The following is a 27526-nucleotide window of genomic DNA, read 5'->3' as shown; positions in this document are numbered from 1 at the left end:
CCCTTGCCCAGCCTCGGCAGGCGAGTAGGCGGGGTTGGAGCGTGTGCCCCTCTGCTGCGTTCTCTGATTGGCCGGTGGACGCCTCGGGGCTCGCTCGTGCTCCTGTGCTCCCATCCTCTCGTGGTGGGTCGCGCGCTCTCCCTTTTCCAGGCCCTCCTCTCCCATTGGCTGAGTAAAACGCGACGCGCCCCTCCGCCGGCCGCAGGTATTTATACGACCCACCGAGACCCCTCAAACGATGTCTAACTCTGTTGCAGTAAAGAAGCAGAAGATGGAGGAGTCCGCGCTGGAGCAGCTGAAGGAGCATACCGTGGTGGTGGCCGACACCGGAGACTTCAATGGTGAGACCGCCTACTTCTGCAGCTCCCACCGTCCTGCAATTCGGGCCCCGTGTTATAGCATGCAGTACCTTCTGCAAGTCCCACCTATAAGCTGGCCAGAGCATTCTGAAACCAGTAGTTCCACAGCTACTTGAGCTTTGCAGGCTGTCTGAGCTGTGCTCCCAAATTGCCCTGCATGCCTGTAGCTCGCAGCATGGTGTGTGACGGGGCGTGCACCCAGCATTTGGCTGAGCTACAGCGTCCCTGGCTGGGTGATCTTGACTCGGGCACATGTGCTTTCTCCAGTTACAGCTTATTGTGGCATTCCATGTTCCTCAGGACCATATAAATATTCTGTGTATAATATAATATATTACTGTGCTTCTGCCCAGTGCACCAGCAGTAAGGTGGTGAAGTGCTGGGTCACCCCCTACACGTGCTGACTGTGCAATAACCTGTTCCTCTAGCCAGCTTACACTCTGTTCTATAGCTAACATCTGTGTCACTATTCACCTGGCTGCTCACTTCTTTCTGCATGCTTACATCACATCGGTTTCTCTGCTACTATGTATCTTGTCTTTACTACTATGCACCTTTTTAATGTGTATCAGAATTACAAGTATGGCTAACAGCTGGGCATCTGGATCGTGAATGATCTTAATGTCTGGTGTCGGCAGAAGTAAAAATGCTAATCGGTACTGAAGTGCTGTCAGCATTTCAAGTATGCTTCCTTGTGATGTGGTGTGCTGCAAACTTCTTCTATGGCACATTGTGTCTATCATACTGGATGGAGTTCCCCTTTACAGTGGCAAAAGTAATTTAATAGTGTTGCATGTTGAATTTTAAGGTGGTTTCTTAAGCGCATCTCTACCACAATGGTAAGGCTTCACCCCCTCTTCTGCTTTTTATCTGGCAAGTGGTGCTGTGTCTTGCCTCTGACTGGTACTTGGCTGGCATCATACCCGTGCACCACACTTCAATCGGGACATAGTCCTATTTGCGTCTAAGGAGCTGCTAACTGCTTGGTCTTTGTCTGTAGCTGGCATTCCATGCTGCAGGTGCATTACCATCTAACAGTAAGGTGGGGGGTGATGGAGAGGAATCTGCAATATAGTATCCCCTAGGCTACTAAAGGGTGACTCATCCTGGAGATGGCGTTTTCTCATACGTCCTAGAGGATGCTGGGGACTCCGTAAGGACCATGGGGTATAGACTGGATACGCAGGAGACATGGGCACATTAAGACTTTAAATGGGTGTGAACTGGCTCCTCCCTCTATGCCCCTCCTCCAGACCTGTTAGATTATGTGCCCAGGAGAGACTGGACACGCACTAGGGGAGCTCTACTGAGTTTCTCTAAGACTTTGTTAGGTTTTTTATTTTCAGAGAGTCCTGTTGGCTACAGGCTCTCTGCTTCGTGGGACTGAGGGGAGAGGGGTCAGACCTACTTCTGAGTTAAGGGCTCTGCTTCTTAGGCTACTGGACACCATTAGCTCCAGAGGGTTCAATCACTTGGTGCACCTAGCTGCTTGTTCCCGGAGCTGTGCCGTCACCCCCCTCACAGAAGCCAGAAGAGAGAAGCCGGGTGAGTATTAGAAGAACAGAAGACTTAAGTGACGGCAGAAGACTTTTGAGTCTCAGAGGTACCGCGCAGTGCGCCATTGCTCCCACACACCAATGGCTCTACAAGGGCGCAGGGGGTCTCCCTGGGCAGCAATATATACCTCCATTGAGCCTGGCTAAATGCGTATACAGTGCATAGGCACTGTATACGGACCCCTGCCAGCATAAAAACGCTAAATTAATATGGCAGCTGAAGCGTGCCAAGAAGGGGCGGGGCTTAGCCCTTGCAACATGATTCGGCGCTATTTTCTCCATGGTCCCTGCCAAGGCAATGTGTACAGTGCAAACGAAGGGGGGCACAGTGTCTTAGTGCAATATAGAAGGAAATATAGCACTATTTTAGATAATGGGCATGTAATCATTGAGTTGTGCATATATGTCTGTGTTCCCTTTCAGATATACCCACTATAGCTTTTTAGTCCCCATGTGTCGACATGCGTGAGGGCTCTGTTGCAAACAGCTATGGGAATCTGTCGGCATCGCCGACGCCTGTTGATACTTGATTCAGTAGATGCAGTGTCCGCAGGTCGGTAGCTGTATGCTTTTCAAAAGTACACTGTATAGGAGACACCGTAGTATGTGGGTGATCCTGTCGGCACCAACTATTACTGGATGTAAATAAACATGCTGTAACTAACTTATACCTGTGTGTGTATATTTATTTATTTGGTACGGTTCCATGGACCTGTAGCTCGAGCACAGACATGGTGGTATTTGTGTGGAAGCGATATTCAAAATTATATATGTATACTTCCCTCGGGGTCGCAAGAATGTTTTTTTGCCTGGTTACTACTCCCTGCTGTCGACTAATACTGGTTTTCTGTCGACCATAAGGTTTCCTGATTAGATCCACAACTGGGGCATTCAGTACATGATCATACACATTCAGAACACAATGTCACTAGGGACCCGGCGGTTCCGGACTGTATGTATGTTCATATTACGGTTTCTAATGAATGCTGAAGTAAAAATATTCCTTTTCATGTGCTGGTTGCTCTGTTGATAAAGCTCTAGGTCGGTCATGATGAGTTAGTCTCAGATCCTCACAAGGAGTCCAAGTGTTTATTCTTTTCCCGCCGCGGATAGAATACTGTGAAAGTCGACTCCTGGTCGGCACGGGGCCCTGTCACAAAGGATCGTATACAGGAAGCTAAGTGATATTTTATTTCTATGCTTTGAAGTTATTTGCATTACATGCGCATGGGGGAGTGTTTGTATTCGGAAAGGCATCCGATCGTTTTACCCTAAAGAGAGGGTATGTCTTATGTTGGTTCTTCTCTATAACATTGAGGCAGGCTGCCGTGCGTATGCAGTAGGTGTGGCCGGGGGAATGCAGAGGCTGACTCCGAGAGATACTGGACTTTTTCCCTGTGACTGTGTACAGCTGTTTGGGGATGCCTTAGTTAAGTCATTCTCGGCGAATACCACTGGTAAGTCTACCTTCGTGAGTTAGATTCCCTCACAACGGTTGGTGACGCATTCTTTTGTGGGATGCAGTCATTTTAACCGGTTCGATACCGTTCTTTCTTTCCCTTTGTGCAGATAGTGGAAGGTGAAAAGGTAAGAGCTCTGCAGCCTTGTTAGGTTTGCAGAAGTGGATATTGTCTTTTGTTTCTACCACATCCACCGCATGTCGCTGGGTCTATCTGGCGCCCACACTGGTGGGAACTAGTCTAATACTCTTCCGTCAGTCCGGGAATGGACTTGGACCTAGGAGTTAATAATAGAATCCAAAGGGGGACATACTGGAGTTTAGATTCCCCTCACTGATTTTTCAAATAGATCTTACAGATTCCCCTCTGGAATGGGAGGTAGTACGCGACGCCATACCAGAGTTGCGTCAGGTTCAGGACCTTGTCCTGCTGTCCCTGTTAAAAAACAAAACAAAAAAAAAACCCCAAAGATTTCTACCTACGAAGTTGAACTACAGGTTGGAATCTCTCAGGCCAGGGAGCTCCAGCACGTAAGAGTAGAAAAAGGGTTTATATGAGTTTTTTTTTTTTTTTCTCAGCATTCAGCCTACCTGGGTTGGTATCCAGGATTGTCTTTGCCATTTCACCGAAGTGTTGGTAGTATGATGGTTTTCTTTCAATAAGTAAGAGCCACTGTTCTGTACTGGGATGCTCTCCTGATTACAGCGAGGTCAAGAAACAAGTGGTCCAAATCATTGTTTCTCTCTGACTGTTCTTCAACACAGGGAATGGCTGTTGTTCCCAACGACGCAGATGTCTGAGTAGGTATCAGAGTAGATACTGAACGGTTGAGGTTCTGTTTTCCTGTGGGAAGAGGTCTGAGGATCCTGAGTCGGATCAGATTTGCAGTGACAATCCATCAATATGTTTCCGTTGATGAAGATGGGTGTGGCCTAAGAGGCCTTTTCGGTGAGCAGGTCAAACGCCAAAGTTGTTTTCATGGGACCAGTTGGAAATGTGGTCCGGGTCTCACCTGCACATGCACCAGAATATAATCCTAATGGCCAGGATATCGCTCCTGTGGTGTCTGCACAGTCTCACCTCCTAGAGGGACAAAGGTTCGGGATCCAGGATTAGATCCTGGTGTCCATGCATGCAGATCTCAGAGACTGGGGAGCAGTCTTTCCAAGGGAAGTATTTCCAGAGGAAAAGGTCAAGCTGGGGAGCTTGTCTGCAATAAGCTTTCTTGAATTAAGAGCTATTTTCAGCGAACATATTCTTCGTGATCTGCCTGTGTTAATTCTGTCAGACGGCTTGACAGCAGTGGCATAAGTAAGCCGCTAAGGCCGAACAAGGAGCAAAGTGGCAATGGCAGTAGCAGCAAAAGTTTTCCGCTGGGCAGAAAGACGGGTAAACGCTATATTAGCAGTCTTCTGCAGACGCGATCTCCATCTGGGAGAAATAGTGGTCATCGAAGTTTTCACAGAAGTGACAAGTCTTTGAGGAGTGCCTCCATTGGACATGCTGGCGTCTCGCCTCAACGAGAGACCTCAGGGATATTGTTTCAGGTCAAGGGACACTCGAGCTATAGCAGTGGACGCCCTCGTGACACCTTGGGTGGTTTCAGTCGGTCTGTGTCCCCTCCGCTTTCACTCTTTCTGAAGGTGATAAACGTAAGAACAAAGGTTCAGGCGATCCTCATTGTTCCAGTCTAGCCAAGGAGGGCTTGGTATCCAGTTCAAGATTTACTCATAGAAGATCCCTGGCTTCTTCCTCTACGTGAGGAACTGTTACAGCAAGATCCGGGCGTGTATCAAGACTTACCGCGGCTGTGTGACTGTGGCGGTTGAACGCCATATCCTAGCCCGAAAGGGTATTCCCAGTGAAGTAGTTTCCACACTACTTCATGCTAGAAAAGAAGTAACTGCAAAGCCTTACCACCGTATTTGGCGAAAATGTGTCTTGGTGTGAATCCAAGAAGGCTCCTACGGAAGTCTTTCAGCTGGGTCGTTCTTCTCCATTCTTGGCAAGCAGGTGTGTATGCAGGCCTAAAGTTAGGCTCCATTTCAGTGCAGTTTTGGCCTTATAAATTTTCTTTAAAGAAAAAAGAATTGGCCACCTTTCCAGAAGTTCAGACTTTCGTGAAAGGAGTACTGCACATCCAACCTCCATTTGTGCCCATTGGCACCGTGGGACCTTGACGTGGTGTTGCGGTTTCTTGTGTCACACTGATTGAAACCTTTATGAAAGGTTGTGTTAAAATCTCTTGGAAAGTGGTCATGCTATTGGCCTTTGCGTCTGCAAGGCGGGTGTCGGAAGTGGCGGCTTTGTCTCCCAAGAGCCCCTGTTTGATCTTCAGTGTGGATAGAGTGGAATTGAAAACGCGGATATTAGTTCTGACAAAAAGTGGTTTCTGTGTTCGCAGAAACCAGTCTATTTTGATGCCTGTGGTTACTTAAGCATTGGCTGATTCAAAGTCTCTCGATGTAATCAGGGCTTTGAATATTTGTCGCCAATTTGGCCCAGATTGGGGAAACAGAGGCTCTGTTTGTCCAGTATGCTCCCAGCATGTTTGGGGCGCCTGCAGTCATGACTGCCATGCAGTCTGTTACACGCTGGATTTGTGATACGATTCGGCGTGCTCGTTTCTACGCCTGGATTGCAGTTACCGAAGTTGGTGGAGACTCATTCTATTAGGAAGGTGGGCTCTTCTTGGGCGGATGCCCGAGGAGTCTCGGCGGTTCAACTTTGCCGAGCGCCTACTTGGTTGGGTTCAAACACTTTTGCTAAGCTCTACAAGTTTGATACACTGGCTGATGGGGTCCTCATGTTTGCTCAATCGGTGCTGCGGAGTTGTACGCACTCTCCCGCCCGGTCTGGAGCTTTGGCATAAACCCCATGGTCCTTACGGAGTCCCCTGCATCCTCTAGGACGTATGAGAACAGGATTTTAATACCTACCAGTAAATCCTCTTCTTAGTCCGTAGAGGATGCTGGGCGCCTGTCCCAGTGCGTACTGTCTGCAGTTATTGGTCATGGTTACACTCTTGTGGTGGTTCTTTTCTGTCAGGCTGTTGCTGACGTTGTTCATGCCATGGCATGCGGTATCTTATAATTGGTTGGGTTGACACAGGTTGTGTTACATATTCTCTCAGCATATGTGGCTGTGTATTTTTCATGCCGTTGGCTGGTGTTCTATTAAATGCCACGTTCTGCGGGATGTTCGAGGTGTGAGCTGGTATGACACTCGCCGTGTTTAAACAATAAATTCTTTCCTCGACATGTCCGTCTCCCTGGGCACAGTTTTTCTAACTGAGGTCTGGAGGAGGGGCATAGAGGGAGGAGCTAGTTCACACCCATTCAAAGTCTTATAGTGTGCCCATGTCTCCTGCGGATCCCGTCTATACCCCATGGTCATTAGAGTCCCCAGCATCCTCTACGGACTAAGAGAAAAGTATTTACTGGTAGGTATTAAAATCCTATTATCCTACTCTGTAATGTGTAACATTCCAGAGCTTGGCAAATCTGACCACTTTACAGCCCCCACAGAAAACTATGGGGCCTGCGGCTGCTGCCAGAGTAGAATGTTATATAGGTTCCTTAATATTTTAGGCAGCCACCCAGGTTCACCCTATCTTTTCAGCCCTGTTAAAATATGGCACCCAGACATATCTGGGGAAGACTCATATACCAGGCTATATTTGGTAAGTGCAGAAAATCCAAGTGTACACCTGAAAGGGAGGCATTCAGCATCCGGACGATCGGGATGACTACAATTATGTGACTGAGTCCGAAATCCATCACTGAGGAGACGGCGCTTGAACACGTACATCTGACATCCCAAAGGTAAGTATTGGGGTTTGCCTTAGTGTTAGAATGCAGGGGTGTTAGGCATTGTGGAGGATTAGCTTTAGCTGCCACCCTCTAAGGGTTAGGGTAGGTGACCAGGGGAGGTGTAAAATTACTTATCCCCTCCAATGTCTGGATTCTGCTGTTCATGTGATTGTCATCCTGGCAGTCGGGATGCCATCATTCTGAAGCCACCTGAAGGGCACCCACAGCCAAACTAATACTTTGCTGTATGTGACAATGGGCCAGTGATGGATGCAGTGCACAGTAGCACTGTATGTGAATGCTGCTGAGGCGTCTTGTGTTGCTAGACACCACCTACGAGCTTTTGTGATCTGCTGCTGTGTCTAAGGATGCTGCATCAAATCACTCTGAAATCACTGGTAGTCTGAGTAACACTCAGGTTAGATAGCAGGTAACCGCTGTCTTCACTCTACCAGGGCCGAGAAGTCTGTCAGAAGACGCAGACCTACACATGGGGATAATTCACCCCTCTTCTGTAGAAATGTCTCCATTGCACCCCCCAAATATTATGCTGCGGCTTAGGGACACAGTGAAAATGTGAGACCAGTTCTGTACATGAGCAATTCACCTGCCATTGGAGTAGGGTTTGCAGAGTCGTGATGGCAGAAGCCACCAGGATTCTTCGATGGGCGGAAAATCACGTAAGTGCTCTGTCAGCAGTCTTTATTCTGGGAGTGGACAACTGGGAAGCAGACTTCCTCAGCAGACACGATCTCCATCCAGGAGAGTGGGGACTTCATTAAGAAGTCTTTGCAGAGATAACGGGTCTCTGGGGAATTCCTCAAATAGACATGATGGCGTCACGCCTCAACAAGAAGCTTCGGAGGTATTGTGCCAGGTCAAGGGTCCCCCAGGCAGTAGCAGTAGACGCCCTGGTGACACCATGGGTATTTCAGTCGGTCTAGGGGTTTCCTCCTCTTCCTCATCTCAAAAATATTTAGGATCATAAGACACAAGAGTACAGACAATAATAATTGTTCCAGACTGGCCTCGAAGGGCCTGGTACTCAGATCTTCAGGAAATGCTCACATAAGATCCTTGGTCTCTTCCTCTCAGGGAGGACCTGTTGCAGCAGGGGCCCTGTGTGTTCTAAGACTTACTGCGGTTACGGCATGGCAGTTGAACGCCGAATCCTAGCTGGGAAAGGTATTCCGGAGGAAGTCATACCTACTCTGATAAAGGCTAGGAAGGAGGTGACTGTGAAACATTATCACCGTATTTGGAGGAAGTATGTTTCTTGGTGTGAAACCAGGAAAGCCTCTACGGAAGATTTCCATCTGGGCCGTTCTCTCCACTTCCTACAGACTGGAGTGGATAAGGGCCTGAAGCTAGGCTCCATTAAAGTACAGATTTCAGCCCTATCTATATTCTTTCAGAAGGAATTGGCCTCTCTCCCAGAAGTCCAGACTTTTGTAAAGGGAGTACTGCACATCCAGCCTCCTTTTGTGCCCCAGTGGCACCATGGGACCTTAATGTGGTGTTACAGTTCCTTAAATCACACTGGTTTGAACCCCTTCAAACGGTTGAATTAAAATCTCACCTGGAAGGTGGTCATGTTGTTAACCTTGGCTTCCACAAGGCGGGTGTCTGAATTGGCGGCCTTGTCTTACAAGAGCCCCTACTTTATTTTTCATGTGGATAGAGCAGAGTTGAGGACTCGTCCACAATTTTTGCCTAAGGTGGTATCTTCATTTCATATGAACCAACCCATTGTGGTACCTGTGGCTGCGAGTGACTTGGAGGACTCCAAGTCCCTGGATGTAGTCAGGGCCTTAAAGATTTATGTAGCCAGGACGGCTAGAGTTGGGTTGTCCTGTATGCAGCCAACAAAGTTGGCGCGCCTGCTTCAAAGCAGACTATTGCTCGCTGGATCTGTAGCACGATTCAGCACGCTCATTCTACGGCTGGATTGCCGTTACCAAATTCGGTAAAGGCCCATTCCACTAGGAAGGTGGGCTCTTCTTTGGTGGCTGCCCGAGGCGTCTCGGCTTTACAGTTGTGCCGAGCAACTACTTGGTCGGGTTCAAACACTTTTTTGCCAAATTCTACAAGTTTGATACCCTGGCTGATGAGGACCTCGCGTTTGCTCAATCGGTGCTGCAGAGTCATCCGCACTCTCCCGCCCGGTTTGGAGCTTTGGTATAAACCCCATGGTCCTTACGGAGTCCCCAGCATCCTCTAGGACGTAATAGAAAATAAGATTTTAAACCTACCGGTAAATCTTTCTCCTAGTCCGTAGAGGATGCTGGGCGCCTGTCCCAGTGCGGACTTACTCTGCAAGACTTGTATATAGTTGTTGCTTGCATAAGGGTAATTAGTTGGAATCGGTCTTTGACTGATGCTCTGTTTTGTTCATACTGTTGACTGGTTACATATATTCCAGGTTATATGGTATGATTGGTGTGGGCTGGTATGAATCTTGCCCTTAGATTTGTAAAATCCTTTCCTCGTATTGTCCATCTCCTCTGGGCACAGTTTTCTAACTGAGGTCTGGAGGAGGGGCATAGAGGGAGGAGCCAGTACACACCCTTACTAAAAGTTCTTTATAGTGCCCATGTCTCCTGCTGAGCCCATCTATACCCCATGGTCCTTACGGAGTCCCCAGCATCCTCTGCGGACTAGGAGAAAGATTTACCGGTAGGTTTAAAATTGCATGTATGTTTTTTATTTTTTATTTTTTTTAAATAACCTGATTAAAGACTGGTCATTGTAAAATACACTTGATAGAGAGAGCTGAGGTAGCTGGGCATAGAAGCTTATTAATGAGGCGATATCCCTCTTAAAACACCCATTTTTAGGGTGTTTCTATATATTAGGATCCAAAGGATGTTAGGAGCTACCACAGCAGGAATGCAGTCAATTTACCTACAATCAAAATCCAGACTCTCAAAATACTGACAACCATTGACCGATCAAAATACTGACATTTAAAATGTTGCCGGGGTAAAAAGTCGACATGAGTTATTCATTGAAACTTTTACTATCCTGATGGACCTGGAGGGGGAATATAACTGTGAGCGCAGCGAGGCACAGTGCCTGAAGCATGCGCAGCGGTACACTTATACGGTGTCCATGTCAACACCCCCCCCCCCCCCCCCCCCCCCAAAAAAAAAATATATATAAAAAACTTGTTGACTTTTGACCTGTCAACATTTTAAATATTTATTTTTACCTTGTCAGTATCTTGACAATCTGTCAATTGTCTGGATTTTCATTGTAGGTATTTCATACTGATCCCCCACAGCAGACATCTCCAATATCTGGCAGCAGAAGCAGCCCCTATTGGTTTCTAGAAGGGATGTTAGGCTGTCAAATGTACTAAGCTTTGGAATGCTGCAGAAAAGAGGGTTAGTCACTGCACATGTGCAGTCAGCAGACATGCATGCATTGCAGCACTGTAGAGTCCTGATAAAGGACCAAATACAATCACTTGTCTGGTAGGGGTTCCTTTTTTCAGAGCCCCTGTCTTGCATTTGTATTAATACATCCCTTCAAATTTTAGCTTATTGCCTTGCATAGTGGCAATAAGATATTATAATAATCTGGTATGGGATCCCATAAAGTGCTGTAAATGTAAAATGTTAAAGGCTTGGTTCCTCTGATATCTGCGACATAGGGTGGGATTCATTTCTTTTCACCCCTTTACACACCCGTTCTATTTCTGCCCTTAGGGACGTTGTATCATTATTTCAGCTTGCTACGGCCGGAGTAGTGAGGCACCCAACCCTTTACACAGCTAAACCTGATTACTATGGGTGCAATATGCGCAATAACGGAGATCATTTTAGAAAGGAAATTGAGTGTGGTATATCATTTGAATCTCACCCATAATGTGCACAAGTGTCACTGGTCATTGCTGTCACTTGGGTTTGCCCACTGTATAATCGGCTGCAAAATCTTCACCATTGCAGAAATCCAAAGGAGCTGTTCATTTCATATTGCAAATTTCTGACGTCCTAGTGGATGCTGGGTACTCCGTAAGGACCATGGGGAATAGACGGCTCCGCAGGAGACTGGGCACTTCTAAGAAAAGATTAGGTACTACATCTGGTGTGCACTGGCTCCTCCCTCTATGCCCCTCCTCCAGACCTCAGTTAGAATCTGTGCCTGGCCTGAGCTGGATGCACTTAGTGGGCTCTCCTGAGTTCACTATAAAGAAAAGTATTTGTTAGGTTTTTTTATTTTCAGTGAGATCTGCTGGCAACAGACTCACTGCTACGTGGGACTGAGGGGAGAGAAGCGAACCTACCTGCTTGCAGCTAGCTTGGGCTTCTTAGGCTACTGGACACCATTAGCTCCAGAGGGATCGAACACAGGCCCAGTCCTCTGTCGTCCGGTCCCGCAGCCGCGCCGCCGTCCCCCTTGCAGAGCCAGAAGAACGAAGAGAAGTTGAAAATCGGCGGTTGAAGACTCCGGTCTTCATTAAGGTAGCGCACTGCAGCTATGCGCCATTGCTCCCTCTGCACACCACACACTCCGGTCACTGATGGGTGCAGGGCGCTGGGAAGGGGCGCACTGGGCAGCAATTAGAGTACCTTCCATGGCTAAATAGCACATAATACAGCTAATAAACTGTATATGTGCATAATCCCCCGCCATAAAGCATATAAAAAAGCGGGAGAAGTCCGCCGAGAAAGGGGCGGGGCTATCTTCCTCAGCACACGGGCGCCATGTTCTCTTCACAGCTCCGCTGGAAGGCAGCTCCCCAGGCTCTCCCCTGCAGTTTCCAGGCTTCAAGGGTAAAAAAGAGAGGGGGGGCACTAAATTTAGGCGCAAACTGTGTATAATAAGCTGCTATAGGGAAAAATCACTCACTTTAGTGTAAATCCCAGGTTATATAGCGCTGTGGTGTGTGCTGGCTCTCCCTCTCTCCCTCCTCCTCCAAGGACTTTGTGGGGTCCTGTCCTCAGTCAGAGCATTCCCTGTGTGCGGTGTCGGTACGGCTGTGTCGACATGTTTGGTGACGCTTACGTGGAGGCGGAACAGGAGCCGATAAGTGTGATGTCGCCCCCTGCGGGGCCGACACCAAAGTGGATGGATATGTGGAAGGTATTAACCGACAGTGTCAACTCCTTGCATAAAAGGTTTGATGACGTAACGGCTTTGGGACAGCCGGCATCTCAGCCCGCACCTGCCCAAGTGTCTCAGAGGCCATCAGGGGCTCAAAAGCGCCCGCTACCTCAGATGGCAGACACGGATGTCGACACGGAGTCTGACTCCAGTGTCGACGAGGATGAGACAAATGTACAATCCACAAGGGCCATCCGATGCATGATTACGGCAATGAAAAATGTGTTGCACATTTCTGACATTAACCCGGTTACCACAAAAAAGGGTATTATGTTTGGGGAGAAAAAGCAGCCAGTGACTTTTCCCCCATCTGATGAGTTAAATGAATTGTGTGAAGAAGCGTGGGGTTCCCCAGATAAGAAATTAGTGATTTCTAAGCGGTTACTAATGGCGTACCCTTTCCCGCCAACGGATAGGTTACGCTGGGAGACATCCCCTAAGGGTGGACAAGGCGCTGACACGCTTATCAAAAAAGGTGGCACTGCCTTCTCAGGATACGGCCGCCTTAAAGGAGACTGCAGATAGAAAGCAGGAGGCTATCCTGAAGTCTGTGTATACACACTCGGGTACTATACTGAGACCTGCTATTGCTTCAGCATGGATGTGTAGTGCTGCAGCAGCGTGGTCTGATCCCTGTCTGATAACATTGATTCCGTGGACAGGGACACTATATTGCTTCCCATAGAGCATATTAAAGACGTAGTCTTATATATGAGAGATGCACAGAGGGACATTTACCGGCTGGCATCTAGAATTAATGCAATGTCCATTTCTGCCCGGAGAGTATTATGGACTCGGCAGTGGACAGGTGAAGCTGACTCTAAAAGGCACATGGAAATTTTGCCTTATAAGGGTGAGGAATTGTTTGGGGATGGTCTTTCGGACCTCGTATCCACAGAAACAGCTGGGAAGTCGACTTTTTTACCTCAGGTTCCCTCACAGCCTAAGAAAGCACCGTATTATCAAGTACAGTCCTTTCGGCCTCAGAAAGGCAAGCTGGTTAGAGGCGCGTCCTTTCTGCCCAGAGGCAGGGGTAGAGGGAAAAAGCTGCACCATACAGCCAGTTCCCAAGAACAAAAATCCTCCCCTGCTTCCACTAAGTCCACCGCATGACACTGGGGCTCCACATGTGGAGCCAGGTGCGGTGGGGGCCCGTCTCCGGAACTTCAGCGACCAGTGGGTTTGCTCACAGGTGGATCTCTGGGTTCTACAAGTGGTATCTCAGGGATACAAGCTGGAGTTCGAGACGTCTCCCCCTCGCCGTTACCTCAAATCAGCCTTGCCAGCTACTCCCCAGGACAGGGAGGTAATATTGGCGGCATTTCACAAGCTGTACCTCCAGCAGGTGATAATCCAAGTTCCCCTCCTTCAACAGGGACGGGGTTACTATTCCACAATGTTTGTGGTACCGAAACCAGACTGTTCGGTGAGACCCATTCTAAATTTGAAATCCTTGAACACTTGTATAAGGAAGTTCAAGTTCAAAATGGAATCGCTCAGGGCGGTTATTGCAAGCCAGGAAGAGGGGGATTACATGGTATCACTGGACATCAAGGATGCTTACATACATGTCCCCATTTACCCACCTCACCAGGTGTACCTCTGTTTTGTGGTACAGGACTGCCATTACCAATTCCAGATGTTGCTGTTTGATCTGTCCACGGCACCGAGGGTATTTACCAAAGTAATGGCTGAAATGATACTCCTTCGAAAGAAGGGAGTTATAATTATCCCGTACTTGGACGATCTCCTTATAAAGGCGAGGTCCAGCGAGCAGTTGTTGGTCGGAGTAGCACTATCTCAGTAAGTGCTACAACAGCACGGCTGGATTCTGAATATCCCAAAGTCGCAGCTGGTTCCTACGACGCGTCTGCTGTTCCTGGGTATGATTCTGGACACAGAACAGAAGAAGGTTTTTCTCCCGGAGGAGAAGGCCAAGGAGTTGTCATCTCTGGTCAGAGACCTCCTGAAACCAAAACAGGTGTCGGTGCATCACTGCACGCGAGTCCTGGGAAAGATGGTAGCTTTTTACGAGGCAATTCCATTCGGCAGGTTCCATGCAAGGATCTTTCAGTGGGATCTGTTAGACAAGTGGTCCGGATCGCATCTTCAGATGCATCGGCTGATCACCCTGTCCCCGAGGGCCAGGGTGTCTCTTCTGTGGTGGCTGCAGAGTGCTCATCTTCTCGAGGGCCGCAGATTCGGCATACAGGACTGGGTCCTGGTGACCACGGATGCAAGCCTCCGAGGTTGGGGGGCAGTCACTCAGGGAAGAAACTTCCAAGGACAATGGTTGAGTCAGGAGGCTTCCCTACACATAGATATTCTGGAACTAAGGGCCATTTACAATGCCCTAAGTCAGGCAAAACCCCTGCTTCAAAACCAGCCGGTGCTGATTCAGTCAAACAACATCACGGCGGTCGCCCATGTAAACCGACAGGGCGGCACAAGAAGCAGGATGGCGATGGCAGAAGCCACAAGGATTCTCCGATGGGCGGATAATCACGTGATAGCACTGTCAGCAGTGTTCATTCCGGGAGTGGACAACTGGGAAGCAGACTTCCTCAGCAGGCACGACCTCCACCCGGGAGAGTGGGGACTTCATCCAGAAGTCTTCCAGCTGATTGTAAATCGTTGGGAAAGGCCACAGGTGGACATGATGGCGTCCCGCCTCAACAAAAAGCTAAAAAGATATTGCGCCAGGTCAAGGGACCCTCAGGCGATAGCTGTGGACGCTCTAGTGACACCGTGGGTATACCAGTCGGTTTGTGTTCCCTCCTCTTCCTCTCATACCAAAGGTACTGAGGATAATAGAGAGGAGTAAGAACTATACTCATTGTTCCGGATTGGCCAAGAAGGACTTGGTACCTGGAACTACAAGAAATGATCTCAGAAGACGTTAAAGATATAGGTCCTGTAAGCGGTGCGCAGTAGGAGCAGCTTGATTGAGTAAAAACACCCAGAGGTAACTCTCACAAATACCTCCACCCAGAGGGTTGGACAATTGCAGAAAAAAAGTTGGTGTTAATACATACAACCATGCGCGTCAAGGTAGGGATAGCTTTTTCTGGACCCACTGTCACATGTGTTGTCGTCTCAGAATGAATATCTCATAGTAACCAGAGAGAAGGAAACAAATAAAGTGCATATAGTGAAGCACCGTTTGTACTGGTTAAAAAATGAATGAAGGTGCATGAAATATAGCACAGATAAAAACAAAATTTAATATCCAAACATCAAACATAAAACATGTATAGCAGCATTAATGGTAGCCAGAGGTATCCAAACAAGGAGTCCAATCAAATGTAATTACCAGCAGCAGGTAGGGGTAAAAACATATAAGATAGGTAAGTCCTCAAACTGCAGGAAATCTCTCACCGCTTCCCCTGGTCCTTCGTGCTGGATCTCCCGGTTCAGTCTCAGATGAGTTTAAGCCAACGCGTTTCTAACTTTCTACCCATATTCATCGGGTCTTTCTCAAGGCTGTTTGGTGGTATGTCCTCCGTTTTGTCTCGTTTGTCTATTTAAGTACAATGTCCCCCAATCCCCGTGCGGCGGGCGCAGGTGGCTCCTATACAGTTGATTTCCTACAAGTCCCATGAGCACCTCTGCGCCTCGCCGTCGCTTCCGGTCGTCGTGTCTGTAGCCGTGGCAACGCGGCTGAGGCGCGTTCGTCTCCATGGCAACCCGCTCCATTCAACGTAGCGTCTCACTCGTGAAAAAAGTTCTCACAATCCATTATGTGGGCGTGTAGTTTATCAAGTGTGTTGGGGGAAAGATTTATAAAAAAGATCAATTAATGTACACAAACTGTTACAGTAACTAATGTGGTGATTTAAAAATACAATGTGCCACAGAATTAAGGTGCAAACATTTTGGGTGCAATCAGGCAGAAGGTGATAAAGGATAAAAGGAAATGAAGCTGGGTTAGAGGAACCATTTAATCTCAATCGAGATTAAGCCCACCCGGCTGCAGTGTGCCCAGTTCATAAATATTTTTAATTTCTGCTCTCGCTAATTGCGCTGGAAGATCCCTTAGTCTCCAATTGCCTTTTACCCATTGCAAACCTAGAAATCTTCTAATTGCCATGGGATCTTTATTATGTGTAGTGCGGAAATGCTCAGACAGGGCATGTGTTGTCAGACCATTTTTTATATTTCTAAGGTGTTCGCTGATCCGCACCTTTAGGGGTCTTGAAGTTCTGCCAATGTAAAAAAGTCCACATGTACATTCGACAGCATACACCACATTTTTTGTGTTGCATGTGACAAAGGTTTTGATGTTCACCTTCTTCCCATTTATCATAAGTTCACTAGTTTTGCTGTTCCCATCGCCTTTGACCGTACGACACCCAATACACATCCCACATCGAAAGAATCCTTTCGATTTAATCGTGGGAAGTGATTAGGTGGGTGGTAAGGCTCCCCTCACCAATGCATCTGGATATAATCTGGAGAAAGTAAGCTAGTCGGCAATCTATCTAGGGAAGTACTTCTACGAAAGAAAGATAAGGCACCTAACAACAAATCCACACCGTATGAATGGGCCTTTATTTCATCGTTCAACAGTCAACATAAAGAGCTAGAAAGGATTCTCAGAAGACATTGGGGAATTCTAAAAAGAGACCCCATAGTAGGCAATAAACTCCCTAACAAACCAAAGTGCATCTTCAGAAGGGCCCCGAATCTAAGCAATGCATTGGTGAGGGGAGCCTTACCACCCACCAAATCACTTCCCACGATTAAATCGAAAGGATTCTTTCGATGTGGGATGTGTATTGGGTGTCGTACAGTCAAAGGCGATGGGAACAGCAAAACTAGTGAACTTATGATAAATGGGAAGAAGGTGAACATCAAAACCTTTGTCACATGCAACACAAAAAATGTGGTGTATGCTGTCGAATGTACATGTGGACTTTTTTACATTGGCAGAACTTCAAGACCCCTAAAGGTGCGGATCAGCGAACACCTTAGAAATATAAAAAATGGTCTGACAACACATGCCCTGTCTGAGCATTTCCGCACTACACATAATAAAGATCCCATGGCAATTAGAAGATTTCTAGGTTTGCAATGGATAAAAGGCAATTGGAGACGAAGGGATCTTCCAGCGCAATTAGCGAGAGCAGAAATTAAAAATATTTATGAACTGGGCACACTGCAGCCGGGTGGGCTTAATCTCGATTTCGAGATTAAATGGTTCCTCTAACCCAGCTTCATTTCCTTTTATCCTTTATCACCTTCTGCCTGATTGCACCCAAAATGTTTGCACCTTAATTCTGTGGCACATTGTATTTTTAAATCATCACATTAGTTACTGTAACAATCAGTTTGTGTACATTAATTGATCTTTTTTTATAAATCTTTCCCCCAACACACTTGATGATGAACTACACGCCCGCATAATGGATTGTGAGAACTTTTTTCACGAGTGAGACACGCTACGTTGAATGGAGCGGGTTGCCATGGAGACCAACGCGCCTCAGCCACGTTGCCACGGCTACAGACACGACGACCGGAAGCGGAAGTGACGGCGAGGCGCAGGTGCTCATGGGACTTGTAGGAAATCAACTGTATAGGAGCCACCTGCGCCCGCCGCACGGGGATTGGGGGACATTGTACTTAAATAGACAAACGAGACAAAACGGAGGACATACCACCAAACAGCCTTGAGAAAGACCCGATGAATATGGGTAGAAACGCGTTGGATTAAACTCATCTGAGACTGAACCGGGAGATCCAGCACGAAGGACCAGGGGAAGCGGTGAGGTTTCCTGCAGTTTCTGAGGACTTGCCTATCTTATATGCTTTTACTCCTACCTGCTGCTGGTAATTACATTTGATTGGACTCCTTGTTTGGATCTCAGAGGATCCTTGGCCCCTGCCTCTCAGACAGGACCTGCTACAGCAGGGGCCCTGTCTGTTCCAAGACTTACCGCGGCTGCGTTTGACGGCATGGCGGTTGAACGCCGGATCCTGATGGAAAAGGACATTCCGGTTGAAGTCATTCCTACGCTGATAAAAGCTAGGAAGGATGTGACTGCAAAACATTATCACCGCATATGGCGAAAATGTTGCTTGGTGTGAGGCTATGAAGGCCCCAACTGAAGAATTTCAGCTGTGTCGATTTCTGCACTTCCTACAGTCAGGAGTGACTATGGGCCTAAAATTGGGATCCATTAAAGTCCAGATTTCGGCCCTGTCTATTTTCTTTCAAAAAGAACTGGCTTCACTGCCTGAAGTTCAGATGTTTGTTAAGGGAGTGCTGCATATTCAGCCCCCTTTTGTGCCTCCAGTGGCACCTTGTGATCTCAACGTTGTGTTGGATTTCCTAAAATCCCATTGGTTTGAGCCACTTCAGACTGTGGAGTTGAAATATCTCACGTGGAAAGTGGTCATGCTAGGCGTTTGTCAGAATTGGCGGCTTTGTCCTGTAAAAGCCCCTATCTGATCTTCCATATGGACAGGGCAGAATTGAGGACTCGTCCCCAATTTCTCCCTAAGGTGGTATCAGCGTTTCATTTGAACCAACCTATTGTGGTGCCTGCGGCTACTCGGGACTTGGAGGCTTCCAAGTTGCTGGATGTAGTCCGGGCCCTGAAAATCTGTTTCCAGCACGGCTAGAGTCAGAAAAACTGACTCTCTGTTTATCCTGCATGCACCCAACAAGCTGAGTGCTCCTGCTTCTAAGCAGACTATTGCTCGCTGGATCTGAAGCACTATTCAGCTTGCACATTCTGCGGCTGGACTGCCGCATCCTAAATCAGTCAAAGCCCATTCGACGAGGAAGGTGGGCTCTTCTTGGGCGGCTGCCCGAGGGGGTCTCTGCTTTACAACTTTGCCGAGCTGCTACCTGGTTGGGATCAAACACGTTTGCAAAATTCTACAAGTTTGATACCCTGGCTGAGGAGGACCTTGAGTTTGCTCATTCGGTGCTGCAGAGTCATCCGCACTCTCCCGCCAGTTTGGGAGCTCTGGTATAATCCCCATGGTCCTTATGGAGTACCCAGCATCCACTAGGACGTCGGAGAAAATAAGATTTTACTCACCGGTAAATCTTTCTCGTAGTCCGTAGTGGATGCTGGGAGCCCGTCCCAAGTGTGGAATTCTGCAATACTTGTATATAGCTATTGCTTAACTATAGGGTTTTTTGTTCTGAGCCATCAGTTTAATGAGGCTCAGTTGTTGTTCATACTGTTAACTGGGTATAGTTATCACGAGTTGTACGGTGTGATTGGTGTGGCTGGTATGAGTCTTACCCTGGATTCCAAATCCTTTCCTTGTAATGTCAGCTCTTGCGGCACAGTTTCCCTAACTGAGGTCTGGAGGAGGGGCATAGAGGGAGGAGCCAGTGCACACCAGATGTAGTGCCTAATCTTTTCTTTAAAGAAGTGCCCAGTCTCCTGCGGAGCCCGTCTATTCCCCATGGTCCTTACGGAGTACCCAGCATCCACTACAGACTATGAGAAATAGGTTTACCGGTGAGTAAAATCTTATTTTTAATTGCAGCGGGCTGGAATTGGTGTCACAGCCTTTACCAGTACTGTGTTGGTATGCTAATGTTTCAGAACAATAGAATGGTTACAGTTTAGCTGTATGTAGAGCATTTCCGGCACTGGTCAAGCTTTCTGATGGTTTGTGCCTTCATAGTGAAAAGAAATGATGAAAAGACCCAAAATTACTGAAGTTCCCCATTCAATGGGAAGTTTGAAATATTAGGTTGCCACACGTTTACAGCACCCAGTTACATAGCAATGCCTTGCAGTAACGGTTTGGAAATAGTTGTGGTATGACTGCTACTGCAAATATCAGCACTGTGGACCTTGGCTAAGGGGGTAGAAAAAGCTAATCTACTGAATGCTTTGTCATGACGTTTGGCACCAGAGCAGCTACAGTAAATGTACAAGGCCATTGTGTTACACACCCACGTCACATGTGTGGCTTGGCATTATTTCCTTGGGTGTAAATGCTGCTATATACATATGGTTAGCTGAACTGTTAGGTGAGCTCATGATGCATACAAAGGGGGGTATGCAATTAGGTGTGATCCTTTTTCAGCCAATAAAAACATCCTCCTAGAGCAATTTTTGACCGCTGGTTAAAAATTGCACTTTCCAATTATAGGGCATTTTCATTGATCAAGAAACCTGTGATTGAGTGACAATACATATGGTGTCTGGGATAAGTTCCCGATCCCAAGTGTTATCACTGCTGCGATGGCTGCTTATCACGAGTAATGCCATGGGGGAATGTGGGTAATTGGATGGCTCTGGCCAAATTAGTTAGCTAGGGTAAATTACTGCAGCTAACTGTATACCAGCCTTAAGTGTTATAAGAGGCTCTTGCATGCATTGTCTGCTGCTGACATGGAGCTGTTGCTCATCCGTATCTGCTTCTTGCTCTATAAATATTACCGCAGCAGATCTATATATTGCAAACTTGATATAGAATCCTATTTTATCTGCATCAATTTGTGTAGATTTTTTTTTTTTTTCTTGAATTGAGCTAGGCCTCAGCTTTCAGCATGTGTACAGTGGGTGCACATCCTGAAATGTTGGGCCTGTCCACATGACAGCAGTGTTAGCTGCTGACCAGATCATTCTCTAAGCCAGTGGTTCCTAAACTTTTTTGAATCACGGCACCCTAGCGTATCAGAATATTTTTCATGGCACCCCTAGACCAAAAGTTTCTTATTGAGAAATTTGAAAGAACTATTAAATTTAGTAAATTGTGTTTATTTCATCTTTAGGGTCAATTGTATGGTGACGGACAAGATTCACTTCTGTTTGTCCACATATTGTATGTTTGACAGCCACCAGCACTGGTTTTGCCTATTACATTGACCGTAAATAATTTGAATTGGTCTTGGGTCACCAACCCAGGGCACCCCTGCAAGTGTCCTGAGGCACCCCAAAGAGCCACGGCACACCGTTTGGGAACCACTGCTCTAATCCCACACACTGTGTGCTAGCAATAACCTGCTGACTCCTGTTAGTAATGGGCATGTTTATCACATGGAAACCTGCTGTTTGTAACTCACGGATGTGCCCCCTTTATTACTACAGCCTGGATTACATACTGGTAATCAAATATTACCTTTACACTTATCACCTTTAACATTTACAACATTTTGCAGTTAATTGCCATTGGTTACATCGGAGGTTCCCAAATGCTGTCAAGGCACCCTAACAGTGGAGGCTTTGATTATATACATGCTTGGCTGCTCGTGACTTAATTAGTACCTTAGTTAAATTGATTTGAGCATCTGTGCTGAGCCATGGATATACTTAAAACCTGGACTGTGGGGTCATTTGGGAACATCCGGCTACACTGCACTGTGACCATCCCCACTACATGTAAGTTGCACTGTGCTTCCAGCTGCATGCGTCTGGTTAGTGTAACCTGCATACTCTGACTTTAGAGCTGGATTACTGTGGATTTGTGAGGTTTTTGCCTTTATAGCACAAAAGACAATGGAAGCATTACATTTTGTTTCCAAAGAGTTTAAAAAGTCTCCAGCTTTCAAAATATTGCATAATGGGGATGATTCAATTGTTATGGACACTTGTTGAAGCAATTCATTTAGACGCCAAAATCACTTTTCAAACTGTATCCGGTCTCTAGATCGACCACACTTAGGTCGACAATGTCTACGTCGGCAGGGTTTCTAGGTTGTCATGATTTTTTTTTTTTTCAAATTTTACTTCCTTTTTTTGAACCTTTTCATGCTTTACAAGCCACGTTGACTTCAATTGGGAACACTAACCTTGCCCAAAGCATGGTGAGCGAAGTGAGCCGTGCAAGGGAACATGGTGCACTAATTGGGGTTCCTGGTCACTCTACGGAGAAAACCATGCAAAAAAAATTAAACTCATGTCGACTTTGTCCTGTCGATCAACTTACTGTTGACTTAAGTGTGGTCGACCCTATGATCCACACCCTTTCAAATGCCCAAATAGATGGGTTTAGCAGCTATATGTGGCTAATCCCAATCTAATGTCCTGGTTTTGGTACCCATACCAGACTTTTCTCATTTCTTTTAGCTACCTTAGCTGGGAATCGGTAGGATTTACGGACTATCGGGGTGCCAACCGTCTGTATACCGACAACTGTCCTGATCATTATACCTAGTGTTCACTCTAGGAATTTTTTTAGGGCAGGGTGCTGATCACGGGTAGAATACAAACGAATAAACAGACACCTGTCCCTATCTGTTATTCTTCCGGCGCTGATAGCAATTAGTAATTAATTACATAAAGTGCATCAATAGCAGCTGAGTAAGACAACTAGCTAGGTTGCCAATTAATTGGAGAACAAGAGAAAATATATAGTATACTCTGCGCTATATAACCACTATCAGGTTGAGCTATAGTGTGCAGTCTGTCATATAGAATAATTGACTCAGTAGAACTGTGAAGGTATAACAATAAATTCTTTATCTAATATTTAAAAAGCGGTATACATTTCATACAGAATAAGCAGCATGTATTAGGCAACAATTAATTTATAATCACAATTAGTATAGCATGTAATGAGAAGATATCTTTGTTATATTACTAAAAAATGAATGAAAGTACACTGGCGTCCCAGTGATTAATATATGTCTCGTAAAAATAATCACGGCTTTATTTAGTAATGAACTTTTGTATATATTGAGGTATAATTACCCATGTGCAGATTTCTGGGAGTATGGATAAGCAGGATCCGTTAATATATGTGCCCATAGATTGGTATGCAGTTAATTGAACTGATTGAAGCTGGTTTGGAAAAGGCCGTATTTTTCACGGCTGAATTCCGGATAAAATGGTTCTTATTGACCTGTGTGAAGATCTCCAAAGAACCCACCTCCTCACACCGGGTGTTAGACCTCACTGCGGAGGCCAGTAGCAGTCACTTGGTACAGGTGAGCGGAAAACTGGACGTCTGTGATAGTGGTAATCTCCTCAAGCCGGGTGTTAGACCTCACTGCAGCACAGCACCTGGACGGATGTCAGCGCCCTCGCCGAAAGCCGCTGGCCGGAGCGCCCGGCGTGTAACCAAGCCGTGATGGAATGTAGCTGTGAAGATCTTCACAGCTACATTCCATCACGGCTTGGTTACACGCCGGGCGCTCCGGCCAGCGGCTCTCGGCGAGGGCGCTGACATCCATCCAGGTGCTGTGCTGCAGACGTCGGGTTCTTTGTCTACCCGTACCGAGTGAGTGATATTGGCCGCTGCAGTGAGGTCTAACACCCGGCTTGAGGAGATTACCACTATCACAGACGTCCAGTTTTCCGCTCACCTGTACCGAGTTACTGCTACTGGCCTCCGCAGTGAGGTCTAACACCCGGTGTGAGGAGGTGGGTTCTTTGGAGATCTTCACACAGGTCAATAAGAACCATTTTATCCGGAATTCAGCCGTGAAAAATATACGGCCTTTTCCAAACCAGCTTCAATCGGTTCAATTAACTGCATACCAATCTATGTGCACGTATATTAACGGATCCTGCTTATCCATACTCACAGAAATCTGCACATGGGTAATTATACCTCAATATATACAAAAGTTCATTACTAAATAAAGCCGTGATTATTTTTACGAGACCTATATTAATCACTGGGACGCCAGTGTACTTTCATTCATTTTTTAGTAATATAACAAAGATATCTTATCTCATTACATGCTATACTAATTGTGATTATAAATTAATTGTTGCCTAATACATGCTGCTTATTCTGTATGAAATGTATACCGCTTTTTAAATATTAGATAAAGAATTTATTGTTATACCTTCACAGTTCTACTGAGTCAATTATTCTATATGACAGACTGCACACTATAGCTCAACCTGATACAGTGGTTATATAGCGCAGAGTATACTATATATTTTCTGCTGATCACGGGTAGGGCACATTTTTCATTCGGTAGGGCACATTTAGGTACATACTATAATGCTTGGTCCTCCCATTCCCACATGTGATAGAATGGACAGTGCGCGGCGAAGGCACGCAGCAAAAATTTAGGGGCGTTGTTTTTCATGGGGAAGGGGCGTGGCCACATAATAGTGGCAATTCACATTACACCACACAGTAGTGCAGCTAATACACACTGCACCAGGTAGAACCTCCTATACACACTGACAGGTAGAGCACGTTATACATATTGCACCAGATAAAGCACATTTTACACTTTGCGCCAGGCAGAGCACAGAGAAACATTGCACCAGGTAGAGAGCACAGAGAAACATTGCACCAGGTAGAGAGCACCGAGAAACATTGCACCAGGTAGAGAGCACCGAGAAACATTGCACCAGGTAGAGAGCACCGAGAAACATTGCACCAGGTAGAGAGCACTGAGAAACCTTGCACCAGGTAGAGAGCACTGAGAAACATTGCACCAGGTAGAGAGCACTGAGAAACATTGCACCAGGTAGAGAGCACTGAGAAACATTGCACCAGGTAGAGAGCACTGAGAAACATTGCACCAGGTAGAGAGCACTGAGAAACATTGCACCAGGTAGAGAGCACTCGGATATTTTCAAAGTGCAGCAGGCACAGGGGGCCACACAACATGGGGGGAGGGGGGGGGGGGGTTAGATGGTTCCGCACACACAAAACAAGGGGTAGAGGTGTCGCACACAGGGGGTTGGGGGGGGGGGGGCAGCAGGAGGGCACAAGGTGTCATATACATACACACACACGGGGGGCACAAACCAGGGTGAGGGGGTAAAGTGTGCCACACACAGGCAGGGGGTAAATTGGCCACATGCAGGGGGTGGGGGCGGGGGCAGGATATGGCAATGCATTTAAATACATGTATATCTACTCTCACTCTGGCAGCTGAGGGTCACACTCCGGTAGGTGGGTACGCTGGCTGGTGGAAGGTGGGGGCTGCCTGCGGGTGTCTGGCCCCAGCAGAAGTGACATGTGCAGGAGGCCATTACGGCGTAAGGTGTAACGTGCTCTGGATTCATGCACACAGAGGTGGGAGGGCTGGGTCTTCCTCGGCGGGAGAGGCAAACCCAGCCCTCCTGTCTCTCGCAGAGGAGGGGAGCTGCGGCGGCTGACAGCTAAGGATGGGCGGGAAGAGGCGGGCGGGGCGGGTCGCGGAGGTCTGTCTCATGCAGGGAGACAGTGTGACCACACTGCAGTAATCCAACTGCAGTAATGTGTCCGGCGGCGTGGCAGGGTCCGGCGGGCAGCAAAGTGTGGGGCAGGAGGGCGCACACAAACGGGCAGGGCAGCATTCAGGTGTCTAAAAAAGGGGCAGGGCACAGCGCCCTGTGAAAGACACCTAGAGTGAACACTATATACCAGCAGCGGGTCAAGTGCAAAGGGTCTCCTTGTGAGCTTGCCACAGGTTCTATTCCCACTCTATTGGTGTTGTGGACACCCACGAGTGGGAATAGCCCCTGTTAGCCAAGATTCCGGCTGTCTGCACTGTTGGCAGTTGGGATTGTGAAGTCTGTATCCTGACCGCTGGGATCCCAACTTAATAGAATTTTCAGATAGACTATGTTAGAATACATGTGGTGATTAAATTTTTTTTTCTTCTGATAGTACTGATTATAGCTAGACTTTCAGAGCTGCTTCTTCCCACGACAAATCTCTGCATCTAGCGCCAGGAGGTAATTACCCTAGGGTAATTTCCATTTCTTCCTTCTTCCCACGATGTGCTTATCAGCTGCCCCTAGTTTTTGTAGCTTTTTCAGGGTCAGATGGGGACTAGGTGGTTAATGATGGCACATTCATTTGTTTGTAGCATACTTCACCAGCCTAATCAGAGTGACACTCCCAGAATGTATGCTATTCATTCCTGTTCAAACATGTACCTCTAAGGGGATCCAGTTATGTGACTGGGTGAATAGGATCCCACCTGTCACCATGCCAACATCCTGAGTGATCAAATGCCCGACAGTTGGCATGCCAACAAACAGGGACTATTCCCAGTCGTGGGTGTGCATGGTGAGGGGCTTTGTTGCACTCGCCCACCCCACCTGGCTGGCATTCTGCTGCTAGGAACCCTATTTGTATGGAGACCTCAGGAATCCTGACTGCCAGTTGCACAGCCCCAACCCCCTATAAGAATGTAGATTTGATTTTTTTTTTTTTTTTTTTTTTTTTTTTCCTACAACCTCTTAGAAGCACATTAAACATCAATATATGCAAAAAGTAAGTTCTAGGCAGGACGGTTTCTGGGAAGTTTTGCTCCCAATGCAAACACAAATGTTCTCCCCCCCCCTGGTGCTGGCTGTGACTAGTATTGCAAGTTATGACGCCCTTTAGTATTTAAGTAGCTGTTGTCAAGGTAAAATCTCAACAGGATCTAGTTGGGATCATGGCTGTCAAGACTGACATCAGAATCCTGTCACTAATCAGAACACTGGCAGCCCAAATAGGATCACAATGCTGGCTCTGGCATCCTGACAGACAAAATCCTGATTGAAGGACTCTTGATGTGTGGGGGAGGTTGGGGTTAGGCACCTCAGGGAAGTGTAGGTACCACTGGTAAGGGTGGGTTTAGGGTTAGCTTGCTTTCCAACCCCTTTGTAGATTCTAAATAGCAGGATGCCGCAGTTTGTGTTCTGTCCACCAGCATCCCGACTGCCAGCATTTCAGCCCCAACCCATTTTCACATGTTAAGGAGACAACCAAGGGGGCCCTTTGATAAAGACATCTGTACAGTAGCTTTATTTAGGCTATGCTGGTTTTACTAGTAATCATTAGGACCAGATTAACAATAGGGCAGATGGGACTACTGCCCCAGGCCTCCACATACAAAGGACCTTTTTAAATCATTTTGTGAGGGAAATAGAAATGACATTCTATTTTCCACACAAGTAGGACAAAAATTGTGTATGTCAGTGGTTCTCAAGCTCAGGACCCAACAGTTAACATTTTCCAGGTGACCTGTGTATCTTTGTGGCTGGTGACGTGGAAAACGTGACCTGTTAGGGGTACAGAGTTGGAAAACCACTTTTCTAGCTGACATCTCTGGCATGGGGCCTAGACCTTCAGATTCTGTTTTGTTTTAGGAAGTTTCTGATTACTTCATGGACACGCATATACTAGAAGCACTAGGGAAGTCTCATTTTTAATGTTACATGCAATGTTGAGAAATGATTACAGCTTCCTGCTGTACACAAGCATTCTTCCTCCTGTGGCTGCAGTGGCCAGTCTTTCTGCATAGTCACTGTGAGTAAGATTTCTCATTGTCTGCCTGGCTTTTATACAGTAGGTTACACCTAGAT

General features: G+C 46.9%; 1 protein-coding gene across 1 annotated transcript in view; it reads left to right on the top strand.

Moving 5' to 3' along the window:
* The first annotated feature begins 211 nt into the window (after window positions 1-211).
* TALDO1 (transaldolase 1) overlaps window positions 212-27526 on the top strand; it is a 77065-nt gene continuing 49750 nt past the window's right edge. The window contains exon 1 of the mRNA XM_063944779.1: window positions 212-341. Coding sequence (XP_063800849.1) covers window positions 239-341 — 103 coding nt within the window. The 5' untranslated portion in view covers window positions 212-238. The remainder of the gene's footprint in view (window positions 342-27526) is intronic.

Source organism: Pseudophryne corroboree, chromosome 11 (assembly GCF_028390025.1).
Source record: "Pseudophryne corroboree isolate aPseCor3 chromosome 11, aPseCor3.hap2, whole genome shotgun sequence".
Taxonomy (NCBI): Eukaryota; Metazoa; Chordata; class Amphibia; order Anura; family Myobatrachidae; genus Pseudophryne; species Pseudophryne corroboree.
The sequence above is the reverse complement of the archived record's forward strand: the minus strand, read 5'-3'. Positions and strand labels throughout refer to the sequence as shown.